Source organism: Colius striatus, chromosome 7, assembly GCF_028858725.1.
Source record: "Colius striatus isolate bColStr4 chromosome 7, bColStr4.1.hap1, whole genome shotgun sequence".
Lineage (NCBI taxonomy): Eukaryota > Metazoa > Chordata > Aves > Coliiformes > Coliidae > Colius > Colius striatus.
Window position 1 is genome coordinate 1,052,576 of NC_084765.1, and position 20,135 is coordinate 1,072,710.

At 52.6% G+C, this 20,135-nt stretch overlaps 1 protein-coding gene across 3 annotated transcripts in view; it reads right to left on the reverse strand.

Moving 5' to 3' along the window:
- The window catches only part of DAGLA (diacylglycerol lipase alpha), an 84,932-nt gene that overhangs the window by 18,869 nt on the left and 45,928 nt on the right, over positions 1 to 20,135 (reverse strand). For all 3 annotated transcript variants that reach the window (XM_062000585.1, XM_062000586.1, XM_062000584.1), the window contains exons 7-16: positions 19,125 to 19,212; positions 13,747 to 13,881; positions 12,057 to 12,134; positions 10,846 to 10,970; positions 9,599 to 9,755; positions 9,271 to 9,354; positions 9,075 to 9,152; positions 4,346 to 4,426; positions 2,211 to 2,353; positions 685 to 753 (exon numbers count right to left, since the gene is read on the reverse strand). In XM_062000585.1, coding sequence (XP_061856569.1) covers positions 685 to 753; positions 2,211 to 2,353; positions 4,346 to 4,426; positions 9,075 to 9,152; positions 9,271 to 9,354; positions 9,599 to 9,755; positions 10,846 to 10,970; positions 12,057 to 12,134; positions 13,747 to 13,881; positions 19,125 to 19,212 — 1,038 coding nt within the window. The remainder of the gene's footprint in view (positions 1 to 684; positions 754 to 2,210; positions 2,354 to 4,345; positions 4,427 to 9,074; positions 9,153 to 9,270; positions 9,355 to 9,598; positions 9,756 to 10,845; positions 10,971 to 12,056; positions 12,135 to 13,746; positions 13,882 to 19,124; positions 19,213 to 20,135) is intronic.

A 20,135-nucleotide genomic window follows, 5' to 3' on the forward strand; every position in this document is an offset into this window, starting at 1 on the left:
TGGTTAGAAAGGTGTCACAGAGCCCACTGAACAGACCACAGGATGGGTGAGATTTTGTCCCACAGGTTACCAAGAGGCACATTCAACACCACGCAGTGCTGTCCCTCCACTGTGAGTCCTACACAAATGGCAGCATTTATCTGAGGTCACACAACAGGGCAGAAGCAAGAGTAAAAGCCAGGTTGTCTGGCTCCTGGTCCAACTCCTCACTCAGCAGAACGTGTCCCAGGAGGTGATGAGAGGTGAGAAATGCCACGAGGAGCTGCCTCAGAGGTGGGACATGACATGGAACAGGTATTCAGGGACAGACAGTAGCCAAGGAGATGACAGCACATCTGGTTCAGGACAGAGTGTAAAGAGGACTGAGATAACACAGGCAACCAGGAGGATGGCACTGAGATGTCAGATGCAGTCAGGGTACTTAGAGAGGCAGGATAGTCGCCCTTTCCTTTCACCCAGGCAGCTGAGGCACAGGGAGGGGGTATTGCCTATAAACAAGGGGTGTGAAGCACTGGTGTGTCCAGGTAGAAGATGCAGCAATGCAGGAAGACAAGTAAGAAGCATACAAGGACAGGCAGAGGAGGGAACTGGAGGCAGATGTGATGCAGGTGTCTGTGGGAGGAAACAGGTCACTGATAGAGAAGAGCAGATACTCAACAGGTCATTCAGCCATTCTCAACTTGCCTGGGCACTAGATCTTTGCCAAGCACCACTGCAGTCACAAACTCTTTTGAGTACTCCATGGCATCCTCACTGGAAGAGAAACAGGACCGAGAAGAAGCAAACAGTGTTTGAGCAGCAGCAGCAGACTTGAACCTCCTTCCCAATCTGCCACTGGTGTCAGACAGAGGTCACCCAACGGGCTGCCAGGGGGATACAAACCACAGCCCAAACTGCTCCTTTGGGACCTGCACCTTGAGAAAGGAAAGCCTGTGATACTCACATCCCATGCCCCAGGCAACACTGCTCTGCACATGGCCCTGAATATCCTTGGCAGGACTTTAAGGCAATGCCTCACAGCTGCTTCCCAGTCCTGTGGGACAGCAGGAAGGAAGAAGATATTCCATGCTCCTGACACTGCTTTGCAAAGACGCTGAAGAACTCAGGCAGCCACTTCTGCAGCCACCTGAGTACCAAGAGGGAATGAAGGCTTCCACTCCATGAGCTGGCCCTGCAATCAGCTACCTTCCTGGAGGTCTTCTGAGCTGTTTGCCACAGGCAAAGGCTGCAGCATGGACCTAGAGGTGAGCCTGGGCACGACACACAGTGTGGCAGCCAGAGGCATCTCCTTGCTCTGAAACAGCTGAGGTAAAGCACAGCTTGGCCCAAGCTATCAAGGGATCTCAGGAGTGGAAGCCCTGAGCAGAAAGGCATAAAACCTGGCATGAAGCACCCTACAGAGCCACTCCTCCAGAGCAGGGATTGCTGTCAGCACAAGGCATGCCAATAGCCAGAGTCATTCAAAGGATGGTTTGCCAACCCTTGGCTGCTCCTAGAACGTGATGCAGTAACTATCACAAGAAGCTTCTAAGCCACAGCTGCTTTCCAGGTGCCCCCCTGATGCCTGTCATGCCTTGAAAGGCCCCATCCCACTTTACAGCAATCAAGTGAGACATTTTGGCCTGCCACATCTGTCCCAACATGCAGGAGGAGGGATTCACCACACCCCTGTTCAGGGATCTCCAAGGCAGCCACCCTACACTCCACCTATAGCCCAGGCAGAGAAACAGGCACCCAAGAAGCACAATCCCTCTGACCTGTTTTAGGCACCCACTTTGGGATGATAGAAATCACACCCCACAAGTGCCAACGTTTCCTTGTCAGCTGCAAAAGGAGACCAGACAACTACAACAGATACAGACACCTCCATCTGCTCCAACAGCTCCCTCAGTGGGTATGTACTCACAGGCTGGGGCAGGACACACTGGCACTGTGCAGAGAAGGAGGAAATTGCATCCTCATCCACCAACCTGCATTTTCCACCAGCCAGGGTGAAACTAGAGCCATAGCCACAGACAACTAAGTCATCAACCTGAATATCTGGGAGAGTGGCCACCTGCTATTGGAACCAAAGTGGAACACAGAGCAAAAGGCTGCCAACAGCCCTCAGCCCCACCTTCCTGCCCTCAGAGCATCACAAATGAGATGTGACCCAGCTACAAGTACATCCTCCTCCTCTCTCCCCCAGCCCTCCTGCCCCAAACACCTACCTCAGCAGCCCACCTGGGGGGGAATAGGCAAAGCACTTCAGTGATGGGTACTGAGGCCGCAGGAGGAAGGACAGGATGGCAGCAGTGCCAGCCCCTAGGGAATGACCAACCACAATCAGGCCATAGTGTTTTGTTCCTCTGCCCTGAAAACAACAACAGAAAAAACACCCAAATAAAACCAGAACTCGAGGTCAGACTATTAGGGTAAGTCCACAACCCTCCCAAATCTTTGCCCCAGCTGTCTCTCCCATGCACGAGCACTCCAGGCTCCAGGTGAGCAGCTCCTCCACCCACTGGGAACTTGTGAGGGTATGTTAGGTTGGAAATGGAAGCAGAGTTCTCATGGACACTGTTTAAGTCACACTGGCAGTCCCAGCACACTCCTGCCCTGCAACATTGCTTGTTCTGAAGGGATGCTAACGTCCACTCTGTTCTGGCACCCTCTCCTACATCTCCATCAGTCAGAGCCTGACCTACTGGATCTTCCCTAGAGGCAAAAACAAGGTAGGAAGGGAAATGTATGAGCCTTTTATACTCCTCCTCAAATCTGACAGCCTTCTGATAACATCAGAGGCCAAGCTCACACCTCTGAGGTCACCTTGGTGCTGGAAATCACTTGCTTCCATTAATTCCACCACTGCAAACCAGCAATCCCAACTCCTCAGTCTTCTGAGTCTAGATGCTCTCAACAGCAAAGTCATTCAGGCACAGGATGATTTCCTCCTGTTGCTGTGATTCAGAGGCTGCAGTGCTAGGCATGGCTTAGAGCCCACAAGTTGGAAGGTTTGAAAAGTTCAGGGCTCGTTTTCCTGCAGAGCTCTGCCTGTGTCCTGAAGGCTTTACAAAAGGAGAGAGAACCCAGCACCCCCCACGGTGCCAGGTCACCAGAGTGACGGCTACACTGGGACTGTCTGTGTCAGATGAGAAAACACACACAACAACACAAAACCAGGCCACGAGGATGAAAGATCTGGGTGTCATTTGCCTTTTCAAGAGCACCTCTAAGCCACCAACGTGGCTGTTACAGGTGAGTGCTGGGGGAGGTTTAAGACTTTACACCCCTCTCTTGTTATGCTTTTTCCCCTGAGCATCACTTGCTGATGAACCTTTGGTAGGACCCAGGGTGACATTGCTGTTCTGGCCACTTTTTAAGGTACTCTTCAGAGTGAAGCTTCAGACAGTACTTCACTTTCTACACAGAAGCCAGTTGCTCCAGATGCCTTTAACCAAGCTCTTTCTCTCTCTCCTTGTGGGTCAGGTCCAGCTAGTTACACTAATCTTCATCAGTTAGAAGCTGGACCCACCACATGTAAAGCCAGCTTCAAACAGAAGTGAGTATCATCCTTGTTAGCACCCACAGGAGCCAACCAAAGCATAGAGCTTTGAATGTCACTGTATCCTCAGCACTCAGCAAGCAACTGAGCTCCACAGCACATCAGGAAAGATTCCTCACTTCTTAATACCAGTGGTCACTTTCTGGGCAGAGAGGGATCAGGAACCACATAAAGAATGTCAGATGCTCAGGTATTTCTCCTTAGATCTACCAAACATGACGAGGCAGCCACCCCAGTGTTGACTGCCACACAGCTTGCAGGGAATCACTGAGGTTTCCATCCCTCTCTCTGAGCTGTTGTTGATCTCCCAATGGGAACTGCTCTGGCCTAGGCACTGGCTGGGCATGAGACAAGGGCTGTTGTCTGACTGCAGGGAATGTGGCAGTTCAGGGACAGGCTGTGCCATTACTGACATAGAAACCAAGGTTCATGTCCCTCCTGGGCTCTCTGACAGCTCCCTAACACAGGGAGTGTGCACACACAGCCAGGCACTGTGGTATCCCATTGCTGTCTCCATAGAGAATCTCCACAGAGATGAGACTTTAGCTCCTGTTGGTTTGGTTTTCATGTCCCTGCCCTGCTACCAACTGGGACTGCCCACCTTAGCTTTGAGCAAACACCAGGAGCTCTGCAGTACTGGTGATGTCCAAAGAGCTTTGGGGGGCCTGTCTGGCAACCCAGAGGGATGAGAATTGGAGCAACATTTGAGGTTGAGATCCAGGGCCGTGAAGGTTTCGCTGTGTTTTAGGCAAATCTCCTCTTCTGTTTAGCCTGCAAGGATAAAAGGAGACTAATACTCACTAAGTCTCGCCCAAAAGCTTGAGAAAGCACCATTTCTTGCTCCAGTTTCTTCTTGATGTACTCAGCAGACAGCACCATTCCCTGAGGGGAACATGAAGGCAGAACAGAACATAAATGGGTGCATCTCAGCTTGGATGTAAGCACCCAGCAGCCACTAGACTGCCCCAAGAGCTGTGCAAGCTCTGGAGTGCCACACAGCATGTGTCACAGCTGAGGAAGGACAACCCTGCACTTTGGAATAGGCTTCATTAGGCAGAGATCTTGGCTTGCTGACTACCAGAGCCACACACTGCTCAGAAGTACTGACACTCCTTACATTGAGGCGATACACCAAGGCCCTTTTCCTGAGCTCACAGCCTAGAGAAGGAAAAAAACCCCAACTAACCCCAAGCAACCCACTTGTCCAACACAAGGTTGTGTGTCTGGGGGCTCAGCAGACACTGGGACCTGCAGGAGAATGGTTTTCTGCACGTTGGTGCCTTAGCTGGCAATCTGTGCTGTCCTGTTTGAACTCATGAGCCAGCCTAACCACCAAAACAGCACTGGAGGGAGTAAATGGCAGCAGTATCTGCAGAGGAAGGCTGGAGAAGGCAGCGACTGTGAAGGAGGTTCAGCTGTCAGAGGACACTAACCACAGATTATTAGAGGTTTTTACTCACTAGAAGCTCAGAACTGCTGGATGGGGAGAAACAAGCTGGTAATCCACCTCTAATTATCCTCTCTGTTGATGGCTGCATCTGAAGAGTGTTTCTCCCTGTGTGTGATCACAGACTGGTGGGGGTTGGAAGGGACCTTTAGAGATCATCCAGCCCCTGCCAAAGCAGGACCAGCTAAGCAACTGGAACCAGGTCTATTGCACAGAGTCACAGCTAAGCCTTTACCACAGTTTGACTCAGTGGTAAGCAAGCTTGAACAGGCTGAAAAAAAAGAGTGATGCAGGCCAGGGTGAAGGTGGGAAATCATCTGCTTCTCATTTGGTGATTGCAGACCTCAAATCACTCACAGAGCCTGGGCTGCTCGCTCCTGCCCCGTGATACATTCCACCCCTGCCTGGAAGCACTGAAGTACACAGAGAACGTTACTCTGCTCACTCTCAGAGGCATCAAAGAACTCAAGGCCCTCTCCCAAAAAAAAAACCCCAGAAAGCAACCAAATGAGGCATTTTCCAAGCCCTCAATATCAAACACACCATCAGAAGCACCGTGAGTGGCAGAGCAGAGCGGAGGAGCCCGGGAGGGGGACGCCTGTGACACCACCAGCATCATCATCATCATCATCATCACAAAGCAGATGCCTGTGCTCAGCTCTCTCAGCAGCCAGCCAGCTTCCACTGCTTCCACAAGAGTCTCCATTTCCAACTCTAATGAGAAGTGAACAGCAGCCTACTTATAGGAACACCCAACGTGAAGGGAGGGTTCTGTTTCTGCAAAGGGTGACCTAAATCCACGGTGGTATCACTCAGGGGCTGTCAGTCAGCCCTGTGGCTGTGTCTCTGATAACTAAAGCACATCCTAACACAGACAGTGATCTGAAGACTACAGAACAAGTCTTTTCTCACTGCAAAGCTGCATTGAGGCTTTCCCATTAAAACAGACACTGCTTTCAGATGTTTCAAAGGAACAAAAGCATCTGGGCTCCACTGGCAGCCCTCACATGTAAATGACCAAACAGCTGAGATCCAGGGACAGTGAAACTGGAAGAGTTGTCATTGCTGTGCAGTTTGAGGGCACAGAACTGCTCTGCAAGGCCTGGATTGTGTGGGAAAACTCTGTTTGGTAAAGAGTTGGGAAGTTATCGCTGTTCCTCACTGCTCTGTCAAACTGGTGAGAGCTGTTAGCACAGCTGAGCTTTCAGGGCTTCCTTCTGGCAGCTAATTCTTGTCATCCCCCTTGGCTCAACCCCAGGAAACAAACCTCCACAGCATCATTGTTTTTATAGAATCATTATGGTTGGAGAAGCCCTTGGAGCTGCTGAAGCCTCCCCCTGCCCAGCCCAGCACTGACCCACAGCCCTCAGCACCTCAGCTCCAGGGCTTTGGGGTCCCTCCAGGGCTGGGCACTGCCCCAGCTCCCTGGGCAGCCTGGCACAGGGCTCACACCCCTCCCAGGGAAACAGCTCAGCCTCAGCTCCAACCTCAACCTCCCCTGGGGCAGCTGCAGCCCCTTTCCTCTTGTTTTCATAGAACCATGGAATGGCAGAGTTGGAAGAGACCTTTAGAGATCATCTAGTCCAACCCTCCTGCAGAAGCAGGTCCAACTGTTCTGTTACTGGGGAGCAGGGACCAACCCCCAGCTCCCTGCAGCCTCCTGTGAGGGAGTGTCAGAGAGTGCTGCTGCCTCCCCTCAGGCTCCTCTTCTCCAGCCTCAGCACCCCCATTCCCTCAGCCCCTCCCCAGCCCCCTCGTGCTCCAGCCCCTTCCCCAGCTGCAGCCCCTCAGTGTCCCTGTGGCAGTGAGTGAGGGGCCCAGCACTGAGCACAGCCCTGGAGGTTTTGTTACTTTTGTTCTATACAAGTTCAGCACAATTAAATACAGATCCCTGCTCTTCATCTCTGATTCCTTTTCAATTCATGTTGCTATTGCATCAGTGGGTTTCATTTCAAAAGCAGGGAAGGCAGATTCTCTTCTCCTGCAGTTAATTCCCTCTCCAAACTGTGACAACCCTTTCTCTTTCCTTCCTTCCCATTTCTTTTTGGCATGCTGACCCACAAACCTTAGTTACAGCTAAGGGGTTTGAACCAAAATAGCTCAGACACCTACTAGATAATCTGAACTGCAGCATTCCCTGAGCAATCAACCACTTTCAGCTGTGCTCCCAGGGGAGTGATAAGAGAGCTCATGTAAACATCAAGAGGCATCATTTGGAGTGGAGATGAGAGGTGTGCAGGATGGAATCAGCAAGGAAAACAACCACCCCATCCCAGAAACCAACCAGCTTACAGGAAGCTCCTGAATGGCCAAGCACTGTCCTCAGAATTAAATGTCTTAGCAAGACACTTCATTTGTTTTGCTATTGAAGTTGACTCCTGGACATTAAAAATGCATTAAAGGCAGACAGAGGGTTTTAATTCTATGATCTCCATTAGCTTCCCTCGGGAATCAGCTGCAAGTTATTTGTCTGAAGGTTAACATTGATAACAATTCAAGATAAAGCTGTATGTGTGTCCCAGCAACGATCCAAAAAGGAGGTAACACAAAGGCCAGGTGAGAAGTCAGTGCAGAACAAAGGGAAAGAGGGGCTAATGCTGCCTGCAAGCCACTGGCACAGCAAGATTCTCACAAAGATCAAAAGAAAAGGCAGATTCTGCAAGGATCAGCTTCCCTGAGCATCAAAAATAGAACAAATTCCCCCTGCTTCCCTTTGGTCTCCTCTTACCTCGAGCTGCTGATGATGCTGGTTGCTGTGCAAAGTCACTTGGAGCTCAATGAATTAGCACAAAAGCAAGTGCCCCCGTTGTCACTGACAGTCACGTCAGACAGTGAAGAATCACAGAGCTCCAGATCAGCTCCATGACAAAACAGCACCTCCTTTAGCTGGGTTTCCATAACATGTCCTGTCTAATTGCCAGGTTGAGTCATTTTCTCACTTGGGGGGGTAACAAAGGAAACGTCCATTGGCCAAACAGGAGGCACACACACACAACACTGTGGCCAAGACCCTCCCTGGAGGTTTGCAGAGCAGAGGGCATCCAAATACTCTCTTGGGTTATCACTTCTCCAGCAGACCCACACCCAGCTAAGCCTTTGGGCACACAGGCATCTGTCAGCTACTCGTGCTCAGCCTCCTAAAGCAGAGCATCAAAGCACAGGGAAGAGCTCAGGCAGGACACTCGTGAGTCCCAAGGAGTGACAAGCACATGGTCCCTCTTTTGAAGGTCCCAGCCAGATGATCAGCCTCACCTTGTCTCCCTGAGCAGGGGTGTTTCAGACAAGTCCCAGAATGGTGGGGGATGGAAGGGACCTGCAGAGCTCATCCAGTCCAACCCCCCTGCAGAAACAGCTCCCACCTAGATCAGGTCACACAGGAACGTGCCCAGGTGGGTTTAGAAGCCCTCCCTCCAGGGAAGGAGCCTCCCTGGGCAGCCTGTTTCCAGCAGCCACCACGTTCCCTCCAACACACACAAGCCCCAGTTTGTGTTTTGGCACTGCATCTTGAGAGGCTGCCAGATTCCTGAGGAACTCAGCACGTGTGTCATCGCTTTGCTGGACTGGGTGGGGACAAAGGCCAGCTCCAGAGTGAATTGATTTAGTCAGCCCAGTCCTGATCACTACCACAGACACAAAGCAGCAGCCTCATTACACAGTGGCCTCTGAGGGGGTTCAATGCCTGTGCCATTGCCCCAGGAGTTTCAAACACACTCTCAGGCTTGGATTGCAAAGCCTGTAAAAGGTCATTGGAAGGCAAAAAAACCAAACCCAACGTGAATGACTCCAATCATTTGGTTCCAGGTCTCTGCAGATGCCTTTTCCAATTTGCTTTTTACTAATTGCATGGGCTTTTTAATTACAGAGCCAGTGATTGGAACTGCTCCACTCCAGCCTTTCTTTTAACATCTCATGCAGCCATTTCACTGCAATTATGTCACATCCTCCTTAAAGCACCTCAAGCAATTAAGAGCAAAGGAGTTGGGCTGATCATTAAAGAGGCAAAATATTAGAGGGGAGGGAAAAAAAAAAGAAGTGGAGGTTTTGTTGTTTGGGGGTTGGGTTGGTTTGGTTTCTGTTACACACCTTGTGTCCCAGCCATGTCCCGTGGTGACCCTCGACTGGAAGGCGTTCTGCATCCCCTGTCAGGTCAGTCAGGGCATCCTGCACGAAAGGGAGTCACAGGTAAAGGCCAAACACACCAGTCAGGACGGTCTCAGACTCTCCTGAGAGCTTGCCAGTGTGGCCAAGGGGGTGTGAGGCCACTGCACACAGCACTTACTTTGGGAGACAGGGTTCCTCGGATGCTAATGACCACCTTCTTCTTCTCATGGTCCACAGCCACATAGAAAGGAGTTTCATACACCTGGAAAAGACCCACTACTGTAACAACCAGCTGAGCCACTCCTGCCCTGAGAGGCAGGGCACAGGACAGGCTGTGCTGTATGAGCAAGCACCCTCTGCTGAGGCAGGATGGGAAGCTCCAGGGTCACCATCAGCCTTCCCCCTCCCTCCCTTGCACCGCCACAGCCGCAGGAGCCTGCCAACCCCAGGGGGAAGGGGCTTCAGCTGGTGGCCCAGCTCTGAGGGGGGCTGCAGGGTGCCCTTACTGCATCGTGGCAGGAGGTGTAGACGATGTCCACCGAGGTCATGTTCTCGTCCAGGAAGTGGCGGCGGATGGCCATGGCGTTGCAGCCGCAGCAGTTGTCCTCCTCGATGGTGACGCCGGGCGCGTAGCGCGGCCGCGCAGGGCACAGGCAGCAGCACCTGCGGGAGCCAAGGGCAGCTCTCAGGGGATGAGCCACGGGGCACAGAGCGCTGCTAACGGCCAGAGGATGAGGGAAGAGGCTGCACCGGCCTCACCCCGCGGGCTGGAGCTGCCCTCACTCCCGTTTTGGCTGTGGAAGGAGGCTCCAGGCTCAGGTGCAGTTTTCCCTGTGAGCACCAGAGAGAGCTGCAAGCAGTGCCCATGCAACCCATGCAACCCATGCAACCCATGCAACCCATGCAACCCATGCACGGGGGCTCTTCTCAAGGGATGCTCTGCACAGCCCTACGCTGCTCCGAGGCTAACACGGGTCTAGAATCATCCCAGAACAAAACCAGAGGCACCGTTTGTTTCTCCTCCTTTCCCTTAGGAGACACTTCCCAAACAAGAGCACTCCAAAGGGTTGCTCCTCCTAAGAGCTTCAGCACAGAGGTTGCCTGTGTGAAAGGCAAAAAAAGCTCTCATCTCCAAAGAGAATGTGCTGACAGCTGGAAGCCAAACACTTAAAGCAGTGCAGCCCTGAGCACACCCCAGCACTGCTACAGTGAGGTGAGCAGCACACAGCACGGCAGAAAAAGCCCAGCAGTCACAGAGAACACGGCACAGCCTGGCCAAGTCTTGCCAATGCTTTAATGGAGACCCAAATGTCAGCTCCCCACGTATCTGGGGATCTGATCTGATCTCATATCGCTGACTGATGTGATTCCTGAGCTCCAAGGCAGCTACTTGGACTCAGAGTGAAGGCAGCCTTGTGCCAGCTGAGTTCTCTCTGCTGGCTGTTGCAGCCACACAGGACTGGCACAGTCCATAGTGCACCAGAGGGGATAGAGCACAGGACAGTGTGGTCTCTTTAATAAGGTAAGGGGATAAGGAAGAGCTTGAGTATGGATTGATTGGAGTATGGAGACACAGTTACTGAGACATGGCCAGAAAAAGCACGAGGGGAAAGCAGAGGAGAAAAGGGAGAAGAAACAGAGGGGTGATGGAGGGCATACTGATGAAAGCAAGGGGATTTTTAAACCTGGGGGGAAAGGAGAAGGGAAAAGGGGAGAGGAGAAGGCAGAGGGATGGGTCAGGACGGCCACTCACGAGCAGGATCTGGCCAGGCGACAGAGTCCACACGTGGGCTTCCTCATCAGGTATATGGGCCAGCCATAGGCAGCCAGGGCAAACAGCATGTAGTAACACACCTCTTTGTACCGCTGCATCTCTTGCTGAAAGAGACAGGACACTGCCTAAAGGCCTCATTCTCTTGTTAGCTGCTGGGTTTTTTGCCCTGTCCCCCTTTCCCCATCACAGTCACACCCCTGCAGCTCCTCTTGCTCTGTCGGCACCAGCGGAACAGCCCCGTCAGCACAGGCTGGTGGCTGCAGGAGAACAAGCTGGGCAGGATCCTTCCCCTCCCCACAACAGCTCAGGCTGTTTAAAAGTTACTTCTAGAGAAGTTCTCCTCTGTCTAACCCCTCCAGCTGCAAAGAAAGTCCATCCCATCCCCTGTGGGCTTTGCCCAGCCCTGAGGAGAAGATAAACCACCTCGAGTCCCCAGTAGATGAGCTCTCTCAATATATTGCTCCCACATGGGCACAGGCCATAAGGAAGATGCCCAGAGAGGACCATAAAGCCCATCAGAGGCTGTGGGCCTCAGTGCTGGATGTCCTGTAAGCTCTGCTGGCTTCTCTCCCCACACACACACCTATTCAGGAGAGACAGGCTGAGCACCAGCATCAGCATCAAACACAACCCAGCACAGCCCCAGGCAGGTTCATCACAGAATCACTTGGTCAGTGGTGCTGGGATTGGGTCAGTCTTGCCTCACTTGCTGCAGCAGCATCTAATCAAGGGGTGGGGTGGGTTTGCCCAGTGAAGGGCTGCGCTAGCAGCATGCCAGGAGAACAGAACAGGCTGCAGCAGCTTCCATCCTGAGAACTGCTGACCATCAGCCCCGGGGAGGAAGGTTCCATCTCACTCCAGGCAGCTCCCTGCCCCTATCAAGCCCTGCCTGCTGGGCTCCAGGAGCTCTCTGCTGGTGGTACAGCCATATGGAGCTCTGCACCACACTCCTGGATGCAACACTCATACCTCAGGCCTTGGGGCAACCTCCCATTGCCTTCCCCCAGAGATCATGCTTTAAAACACCTCCAGAGAGCAAGAGTGGTTCTTTACACTCTGCTGTCCTGCTCTTTAATTGCTCTGATTATCCCAGAGAGGGGCACAAGGGATTAAGAGGAGCCACTGAGCCAAAGGAAGAAGCCACAGAGGGAAGCAGCAGGAGTCTGCAGGATCACCCTCCAGGGACTCACCGCGTTCTTCAGATCCAGGTACTTGGTGTTCCTGGTCACTGGCATCCCAGACAGGAAAGCTAAAATGTCATTGTTTGCCTGGAAAGTCACAAACACACATCACAGTTCTTCCCTGTGACACCAATCTGACAGACAGACAGCAGGACAAGGTGCTTTCAGGTCTCCTCAACTAGTCGCGGTCGTGCTCTTCTCACTGGTGCCTGATCCCATCACTGCTCTCTGAACCCCACCCCTGGCACAAAACAGGCAGCAAGCCCATCCTCGACTGGGCTGACAACCTGCAAACCTCAGTGCCAGGAATGGCTTGGAAACAGAGCAATTCTCCCCCTCCAAAGTTCCCCCTGCAGCTTTCCCCACACACTGGAGTCTTCTCCACATCACTCTACAGGAGGAGTAATCTTTGCCATCCATTTTCCAGCACCTACCACCTCCTTCAAGGCAGCTGCCCATGTGGGGTCAGGAGCTAACAGTGAGTCTATCACCTGCCTAGAGAAGGTGACAGGCTTCCTAACCTTGACTCTGTGGCAGTTGGGCCTTTTAGCAGCTTTTTCCAGGACTCCCACTTTTCTTTTGCAGCTCAGTGACTGGCACTGGCCTGCCTGTGGTGGTTTTGTCTGGGCCAGGATTGGGGAGTGGGGGCTTCTTTAGACCAAGAGCTGCTGGAAGCTTCTCCTGTATCTCACAGGACCAGTGCCAGCTGGCTCTGAGATGGCCCCACTGCTGCCCAACTAGTGATGGAGGTGACTCCTCTGTGATGAATGTCTTGGGGAAGGGGAAGAAGTTGCTGCACAGAGGCAAAACTGCAGCAGCAGCAGAAGGGAGGGAGAAGGTGAGAACAAATCTCTACAGGCTCCAGGGTCAGTGCAGGAGGAGCTGCCTGGGCACTGGAGCAGAGATTCCCCTGGGAGCTGTGGTGCAGCCCATGGTGGGGCAGCTGTGTCCCTGCAGCCATGGGGCAGCAGAGACCCGCTCCCAGCCCAGGGGGGACCCCAGGCCAGAGCAGGGGGGTGCCTGAGGGAAGCTGTGACCCTGTGGGAAGCCCACAGGAACAAGCTCCTGCCAGGACCTGGGAACCCAGAGACAGAGGAGCCCACAGCAGACCAGGTTTGCTGGCAGGACTTGTAACCTTGTGGGGAACCCACACTGGGGCAGTCTGTGAAGAGCTGCAGCCTGTGGGCAGGACCCACATTGAAGATGCTCTGTAGAGGGCTGTCTCCCATGGGAGGGACCCCACGCTGGAGCAGTGGGGAGGGTGAGGAGGCCTCTCCCTGAGAGGAAGCAGCAGCAGAGCCCAGCTGTAATGAACTGACCATAACCCTCATTCCCTGTCCCCCTGAGCTGCTGAGGAGGGACAGTCCTGGGAGCAAGAGGGATGGGTGTGTGGGGGGTTTAAGATTCTAAGACTCTGCTTTTATTTCTCATTACTCTGTTTTGATTGCTCATTAATAAATCAAACCCTTTCTCCCCCAGCAGAGTCTCTTCTGCTCATGCTGCTGCTTGCTGAGGGATCTCCTTGCCCTTTGCTCCCTCGTTCAAGTTGAGGAGGGAGAGTGACAGAACGACTCGGTGAGCACCCAGCCAGGGCTAAACCCACCATCCAGCAACGAGCTGGGAAGTCACCCAGACCTCACAGAGCAAGGCTAAGGCAGAGCTGGCCCAGCAAGGCCCAAAGGGCAGGGTAAGATCCCACCTCATCCAGCACGGCGCTGCGCTTGGCTCGCTGCCGTTGGCGCAGCAGCACCAGCCCCGCGATGATGTCGGACGGCACGATGTCCAGGTCTCGGAAGAACTCAGCGAAAAGGTAGGCAATCTCTGAGTAGGCATCCTGCAGAAGCCAGGGAGAGACACAGACACAAGGGTTTGGGTGTTTTGGGAGCCTCAAAGCAGGGCATGGAATGAGAACCGATGCGGGAGCAGTGCCCTGCTTTCAGCTCGCTCTCGCTTCAAACCATCCCCGAGACTCCTTCAGGGAACAACCAGCTCTGCTCTAATCTTCTTCATCTCTCCTTTGTCTCACACAGTCACACTCAGAGGGTTCAGCTGAGCCTGGCTTTGGATTATGCTTGGTGTTTATGTGTGGGTAAGCAGAGCACCTCAACATCAAAAGAGAGCAGGCAGACAGCAGAGGGAAAGGCAACGCTGTCATCTCTGTGTTGGAAACGAGACCGAGGATGAGAGCCAAGCAAATCCCAACCCAGGGTCGCCTCAGAGACAGCCTCTCTCCTCAAAAGCAATCTCAGTTGAACAAAAGAGCTCTCCAAGACCCACCTGGACACGTTCCTGTGTGACCTGATGTAGGTGAGACCTGCTTCTGCAGGAGGGTTGGGCTGGATGAGCTCTGAAGGTCCCTTCCAGCCCCACCACTGGCTGATTCCATCATTCTAATTAGGGCAAAAAAACTCCCCCAGCTACACTGATTCTTTTTGGCCTATTAAACAGCTTCTCCAAGCCTCTAACTCTGCCCTGGGATCACTTGGCCCATACTTAGCCCAGACCTTAGCCCAGGCAGATCTCAGAGCAAGTGACAGCTTTGAGTCCTGCCACTGAACAGTCTCTGTAGCTGCTCTTTGTTCACCATCACACACTCCTGGCTGGGTGACATCAAAGAGTTAATGCACGTGGTACACAGCTCTGGGTACTGAGGGAGCTTCTCCAGCTTTACCTTGGACTACACCCAAACAGAAGAGCCTGAAAAGGAAAACCTGGAAAGAAGATCTGAGGTGTTAAAGAGTTCCCAGAACACAAGGTGACCAAACCCAAGAATGGAAGGCACCACAGCAGAGACAGAAAGGAGCTGAGAGGGTCAAGCAGAGGCTGTGAGGCAGACTGACAAAGGTACTTTGAGGGTACTTTCCCCTTTTGCCCTGTACCACAGAAAAGCCCAACACCCCAAACCAAACCAAACCCTACATCATCTGAAGTGAGAATGGTTTGGGAGGTTGGAGATGGGCTGGGCTGTGAGACAATGTTGATCTGGCCACTGATCACATCAGCAAGCTCAAAGGCAAAGGTGACCCAGAGGCTGGCTCAACCAGACTGAGAAGTGCTGCAGAACACCAATGTGTGTCCTGCCATCGATAACCTTTCCTACCAAAGTCTGGCACAGCCTCATCCTGAGCTTTCAGCATCCTTCAGCTTTCACAGCACCCTTTACTCAGCACCTAAAGCCACGCAGCTGCAGCCTTGTCTGGGGAAAGCCTGAGCTATGCACTTGAAGAAAGGCTGGTCTTCAGGGCAGGATTCTTCCATCTCTCTTTGACAGGCAAGAAAGCAAATCCCCTCTCTCTCTCTCTCTCTCCCTAGCAGTCTCGCAGGGTGACCTACATCCCTTCATCTCTGACAAACTCCTGGAGTGCAAGATTACTTTCTATCCTTTTTCACTTGCCTACAAAAGCAGGTTAAATCACCAGTAAGAATGGGGGTTTCAGGTCCCAACTGTGCAGGGTTTCAGGTCCCAACTGTGCAGGTTTGCAGGCTGGCTGTGCCTTTGAAGAGCAAATGGCTCAGCATTAACCTCTCCAACCATGCAGCTGCAGTAGACTGACCCCATCAATCTCAGCACAGTCCCTGTGAGCACAGCAGAGATGTAAACAGCCTCCAAGTCAAACATGGCCAACACCCAGTGACCCAACGTGACAGCAACACCCCTTCATAGTCTGAACAAAGCACAAGGCTGCAATGGAAGTTCAACATGTCTGGCTTGTTCTTCTGAAGGAAGAGTTAAGCTGCAGCACCTGATATTGCACTGTAGGACTGACAAACCCTGCAGGTTATGGGGCTGCCAGAGCCTTTGAACCCCTGACTTCAGACCCATAAGAGCAGCCTCTTGCCCTGATGCCATATCCACTCTGCAGGACTGTTTTCCAGCTCAGAGGACAACAATCCCCTGCTGAGCACTGGGGTTTTTTTCCATGAAGACTGGGAGAGACAGTGATAGATTCATTTCTGATCCACTCCACACGCTGTTGTGGCTGGACACACAAAGTCAGAGCTTGTTCCTCTAAAGGCAAGAGCCTGGGAACTGCTGAAGCTCAATGTAACATGGCAATTCAACAGCACAAGGGGTTTGGAGATTCTGGGGTGTGTTTTTATCCTGAACCGAAACCAGAAGCACAAAGAGACGAGCAGTGCAGAATGAAGAGTTGGGTTAAAAAGCAAAAGCTTGACATGATGTGAAATATTTGGCATTCCTGAATAAAACAGAGCTGTTCAGGAGCCAGCCCATGGAGCTGCCTGTCAGGGCTCTGCAGCCAGCCTGCAGCACCCATGCTGTGCCCTCACACAGGCATCTGTGGGTGCCTGGGCAAGGCGACCTGGTTGTGCTGTCAGGGGCCTCTGCTGTGGCAGCAAATAACCCCCAAGGCAACGCTGCTGTTGGAGCTGCTGTGGCACAAAGCTTGTTTGGGTTCAGCTTCTCAGGTGGATTTTCCAAAGCAGCTCTAGCAGATGCTGTGTGAGAGCTGGCAGGCCTGGGCTAGGGCATCTCAGTGGGACAGCACATTGGGGCTGCCCCTCTGAGGCCTCATCCTGAGCCCTGTGGCCAGTGCTGGGCTGCCCAGCTCAGGAGGGACAGGGAGGTGCTGCAGAGAGGCCAGTGCAGGGACACCAAGATGCTGAGGGGCTGGGACATCTGTGTGAGGAGGAAAGGCTGCAGCCCTGGGGCTGCTCAGCTGCAGGAGAGAAGCCTGAGCTCAGGGGCACCTCAGCAATGCTGCTCAGGCCCTACAGGCTGCAGAGCCCCAGGGGGGGCTGTGGGGGACATAAGGGGTGATGGGCACAGGCTGGGACACAAACAGCTCCCCTGGCCCAGGAGGAGAAAGTCCTTTGGTGCTGAGGGGAGGGAGCCCTGTGCCAGGCTGCCCAGGGAAGGTGTGGAGGCTCCTCAGGAGGTTCCCAACCCCACCTGGACACGTTCCTGTGCCCCCTGAGCCAGGGGAAGCTGCTGGAGCAGGGGCTGGGGCAGCTCTGCAGGGCCCTTCCAGCCCCCAGCGCCCTGTGATTGTGGGACACTGCCTGGGAACATGCTGGCATCATCCAGGACTGCAGGAGCGTGCCAGTGGCAGTTACAACGTGCCAGCACACGCTGCTGCAGTTCTGAAGGAGAGCTCTGATAATCCCTGCAGCCATCCACACTTTGGGAACTGCACCCTGTGGGTACTCACACAGCTCTCCCCAACAAACTCTTTTAATCTAATTCATACTGGTTGCCATCTGTGATGAACAAATGTTCAGGTAGCCTTCACCTGCCTCTCCCTCACTCTTACCCAGCCCTGCATCTTATTCCACTGTTCCCTTTTGAGCTTCAAATCCCAGCCTCATTTCTCTTCCTCTGCAAGTTCATCTCCCCTCCAACATGCTCCTTTTTCTGCTGCATTTTGTAGGAGACCAAACAGCAGGCTATATTTAGTGAGGACATGACTGATGTGGTCGGTCCCTTGGTGTTTTCCCTGTCATTTTCTGTGCCCTTCTACTGGAGCTAAATGGTTTTTTCCTCTGATTTTTTGGCTACTGCTGTGCACTGATGTCTTCGGTGGAGTGTCCTTGATAACTCCCAGCTCTTTTCCTGAGAGGTTGTAACTAATTCAGAACTCAGTGTATGCAAGTAATTTGTTCCTTCAGATGGACATGCATCACCTCACCTTTCCTTATGCCTTTCTTCTGCCTTTGCTCCTTTCCTGGGTCTGCTTGGCCTTCCAAGAGTTCTCAAATGCTCATAATTCTTAAATACTACAAGTCAGCAGCAGCATTTTCCACCTCAGCACTCACCCCTCCAGCAGGTCCTCGGGAGTCCTGTTGAGTGCAAACCCTCAAGTGCAAACCTGCTCCCACTGCTGCCACTAAGAATGGCCTGCTTAACTTTTTGGGGAAGCTGTGCCAAGCCCCTCACCCTTCCCTGCTGGATAGATCATCCTGCTGGTGGAGCTGCTTCTGCACTGGAGGGTTGGACCAGGTGATCCCTAAAGGTCCCTTCCAACCCCACCACTCTGTGACTCTCTAACACTGAGGGAAAACCCCACCTGTAGCATCTGCAAGCCTCAAAACAATGACCTTCACAGGAACCCAGGGGTTAAGTAGTAGTTTTGGACTGTTAGTAACCCAGAAGTATGTTTTTTGTTGATTGCCAGGTTTGCATTTCCCCATTTCCACAGAGGTCTCTCTCCCTAATTGGACCTGAAGCAAACTGTAGGAGAAAGTGCCTCAGGTAAACTGCCTGGTGATGGGAAACTGAAGCTGACCACAAAGTGCTGTCACATGTTGAACCTGAATCTGGTATCTTCACTTAGAACCATTATCCCAAGTTCACTGCAACAGTCAGGTAAAAGAGCAGCTTCAGGAGAAGAGTTTAAGCCTGATGATGTTGCTTTTCAGTACCACTAACTTTACCTTCAGCAAGTCCTGTAACATTCAAAACCAGGGGGTTGAGGGTGTGATGTGTACAAAGACACAAAGGCTGGGTGTCAGGAGGCTGGAGCCAGGCTGCTCTCAGTGATGGCCAACGATAGCACAAGGGGCAACTGGTATAAACTGGAATAGAAGGGGTTCCAAAGAAACACAAGGAAGAGTTTCTTCCCTGTTGAAGTGAAGGGGCTGCCCAGATGGGCTGTGGAGTCTCCTTCTTTGGGCACATTCAAACCTGGCTGAGCTCCTGTGTGCCCTGCTCTAGGTGGTGCTGCTCTGGCAGGGGGGTTGCACTGGATGAGCTCTGCAGGTCCTTTCCAGCCCTTGTGATTCTGTCTGTTTCTGCATGGAATAACAGGTACCCCTCATGCAATTAGAAATGCAAAGTGCTCATTTAGGAAGGAAAAGGAACCAGCATGCAGCAAAACTTCATGCCTGGTCATCCTGAGGGCAGCTCAGCTTGTTGCTTCTTGGAAGGCTTCCCATTTGCAGCCCTTGCGTGCACGAGCGTTGCGGCTCAACTGGACTCTTTGTGCCTCCAGAGCTCAAAGAAGGCTCACAGTGAAATAAGACATTGTCCAGGCTTGAGAGCAGGAACCCCACGCTGCTCCACTCTGCTGTGTCAGCCACACCCAGCCCAGAGCTTGCTCTCTGACATTCGGCACCTACCGACTGCGAGTCTTTTGTCCGTGTGCAGCAAAGGAAAACCTTGAGCCTGCGTGTCCAGCTGCTGGCTTGTCCCTCTTCCAGGCGGTGTCTGGAAAGGAAAGGTGGGGTGTGCACGTGAGGACAGGCAGGAGAACATGGGTGCAAGCAAACAGCAGGATGCAACACAAAGTCACACTGGCACAACGTGTGCTAAACCACGTTCTTAGATTCGTCCTCGTCTAGCACAGACCAGGAGGCGACACCTAGACCAACAGCTCGGCTCATTTTATAGGCACAACAATCTAGGTGGTTTGACCACAAGCAAGCCTCTGTATTTAATGCACATGGTGTCTTGCCTGGATGGGATGGTCACAATGAGGCTGCTGATGTTGTGTGATACCTGCTGGAAGCAGGATGTCCAAAAGCAGCTTGGATGGAAAGAGGGATGCGACCGGCACCTCGGCAGCCACGTCACGATCTAGAACGTGCTGCCACACAGCAGGGAAACTCCATGAGGGGGTGGGAATGGTATAAAAGACCCTGAGCACTCACAATGGAAGAGCTCTGCAATTTCTTTCCAGTAAATATTGGGGAGAAAAGGTATTTATGAAGCATGAAACGGTCTGAGGACTGAAACAATTTGCACTCTGTTCAAGTAGGGTGCATAGCTTTAATCCACAAAAAAAAAGGGAAAGCAAGCTAAAGGTTCTCTTTCAATTAAGGAAAGGTTAGAAAAGGCTGAGCACAGAAGGTTCAGCTCAACCCACATTTGGTTGATATGACATTTCCATTTCAGCTTCAAAATTAACTAATTGGCCAACCCTATTTCAAATGAAGTACAGCTGAGTGCACTCCACTCTTGTGAGCTTGTCCTACTTAGGACATTTTGCAGGGTGGCAGGTCCCTGTTTCTGACTGCTATACCTGCCAACAGTTCTCAGATCAAGCCAGGCTTCGTGGCCTCAAAGTGGGTGGCTGTGTGATTCTGGGCCAGAGTGCCCTGCTACCTGCACACAGAACATCCACAGCTCTG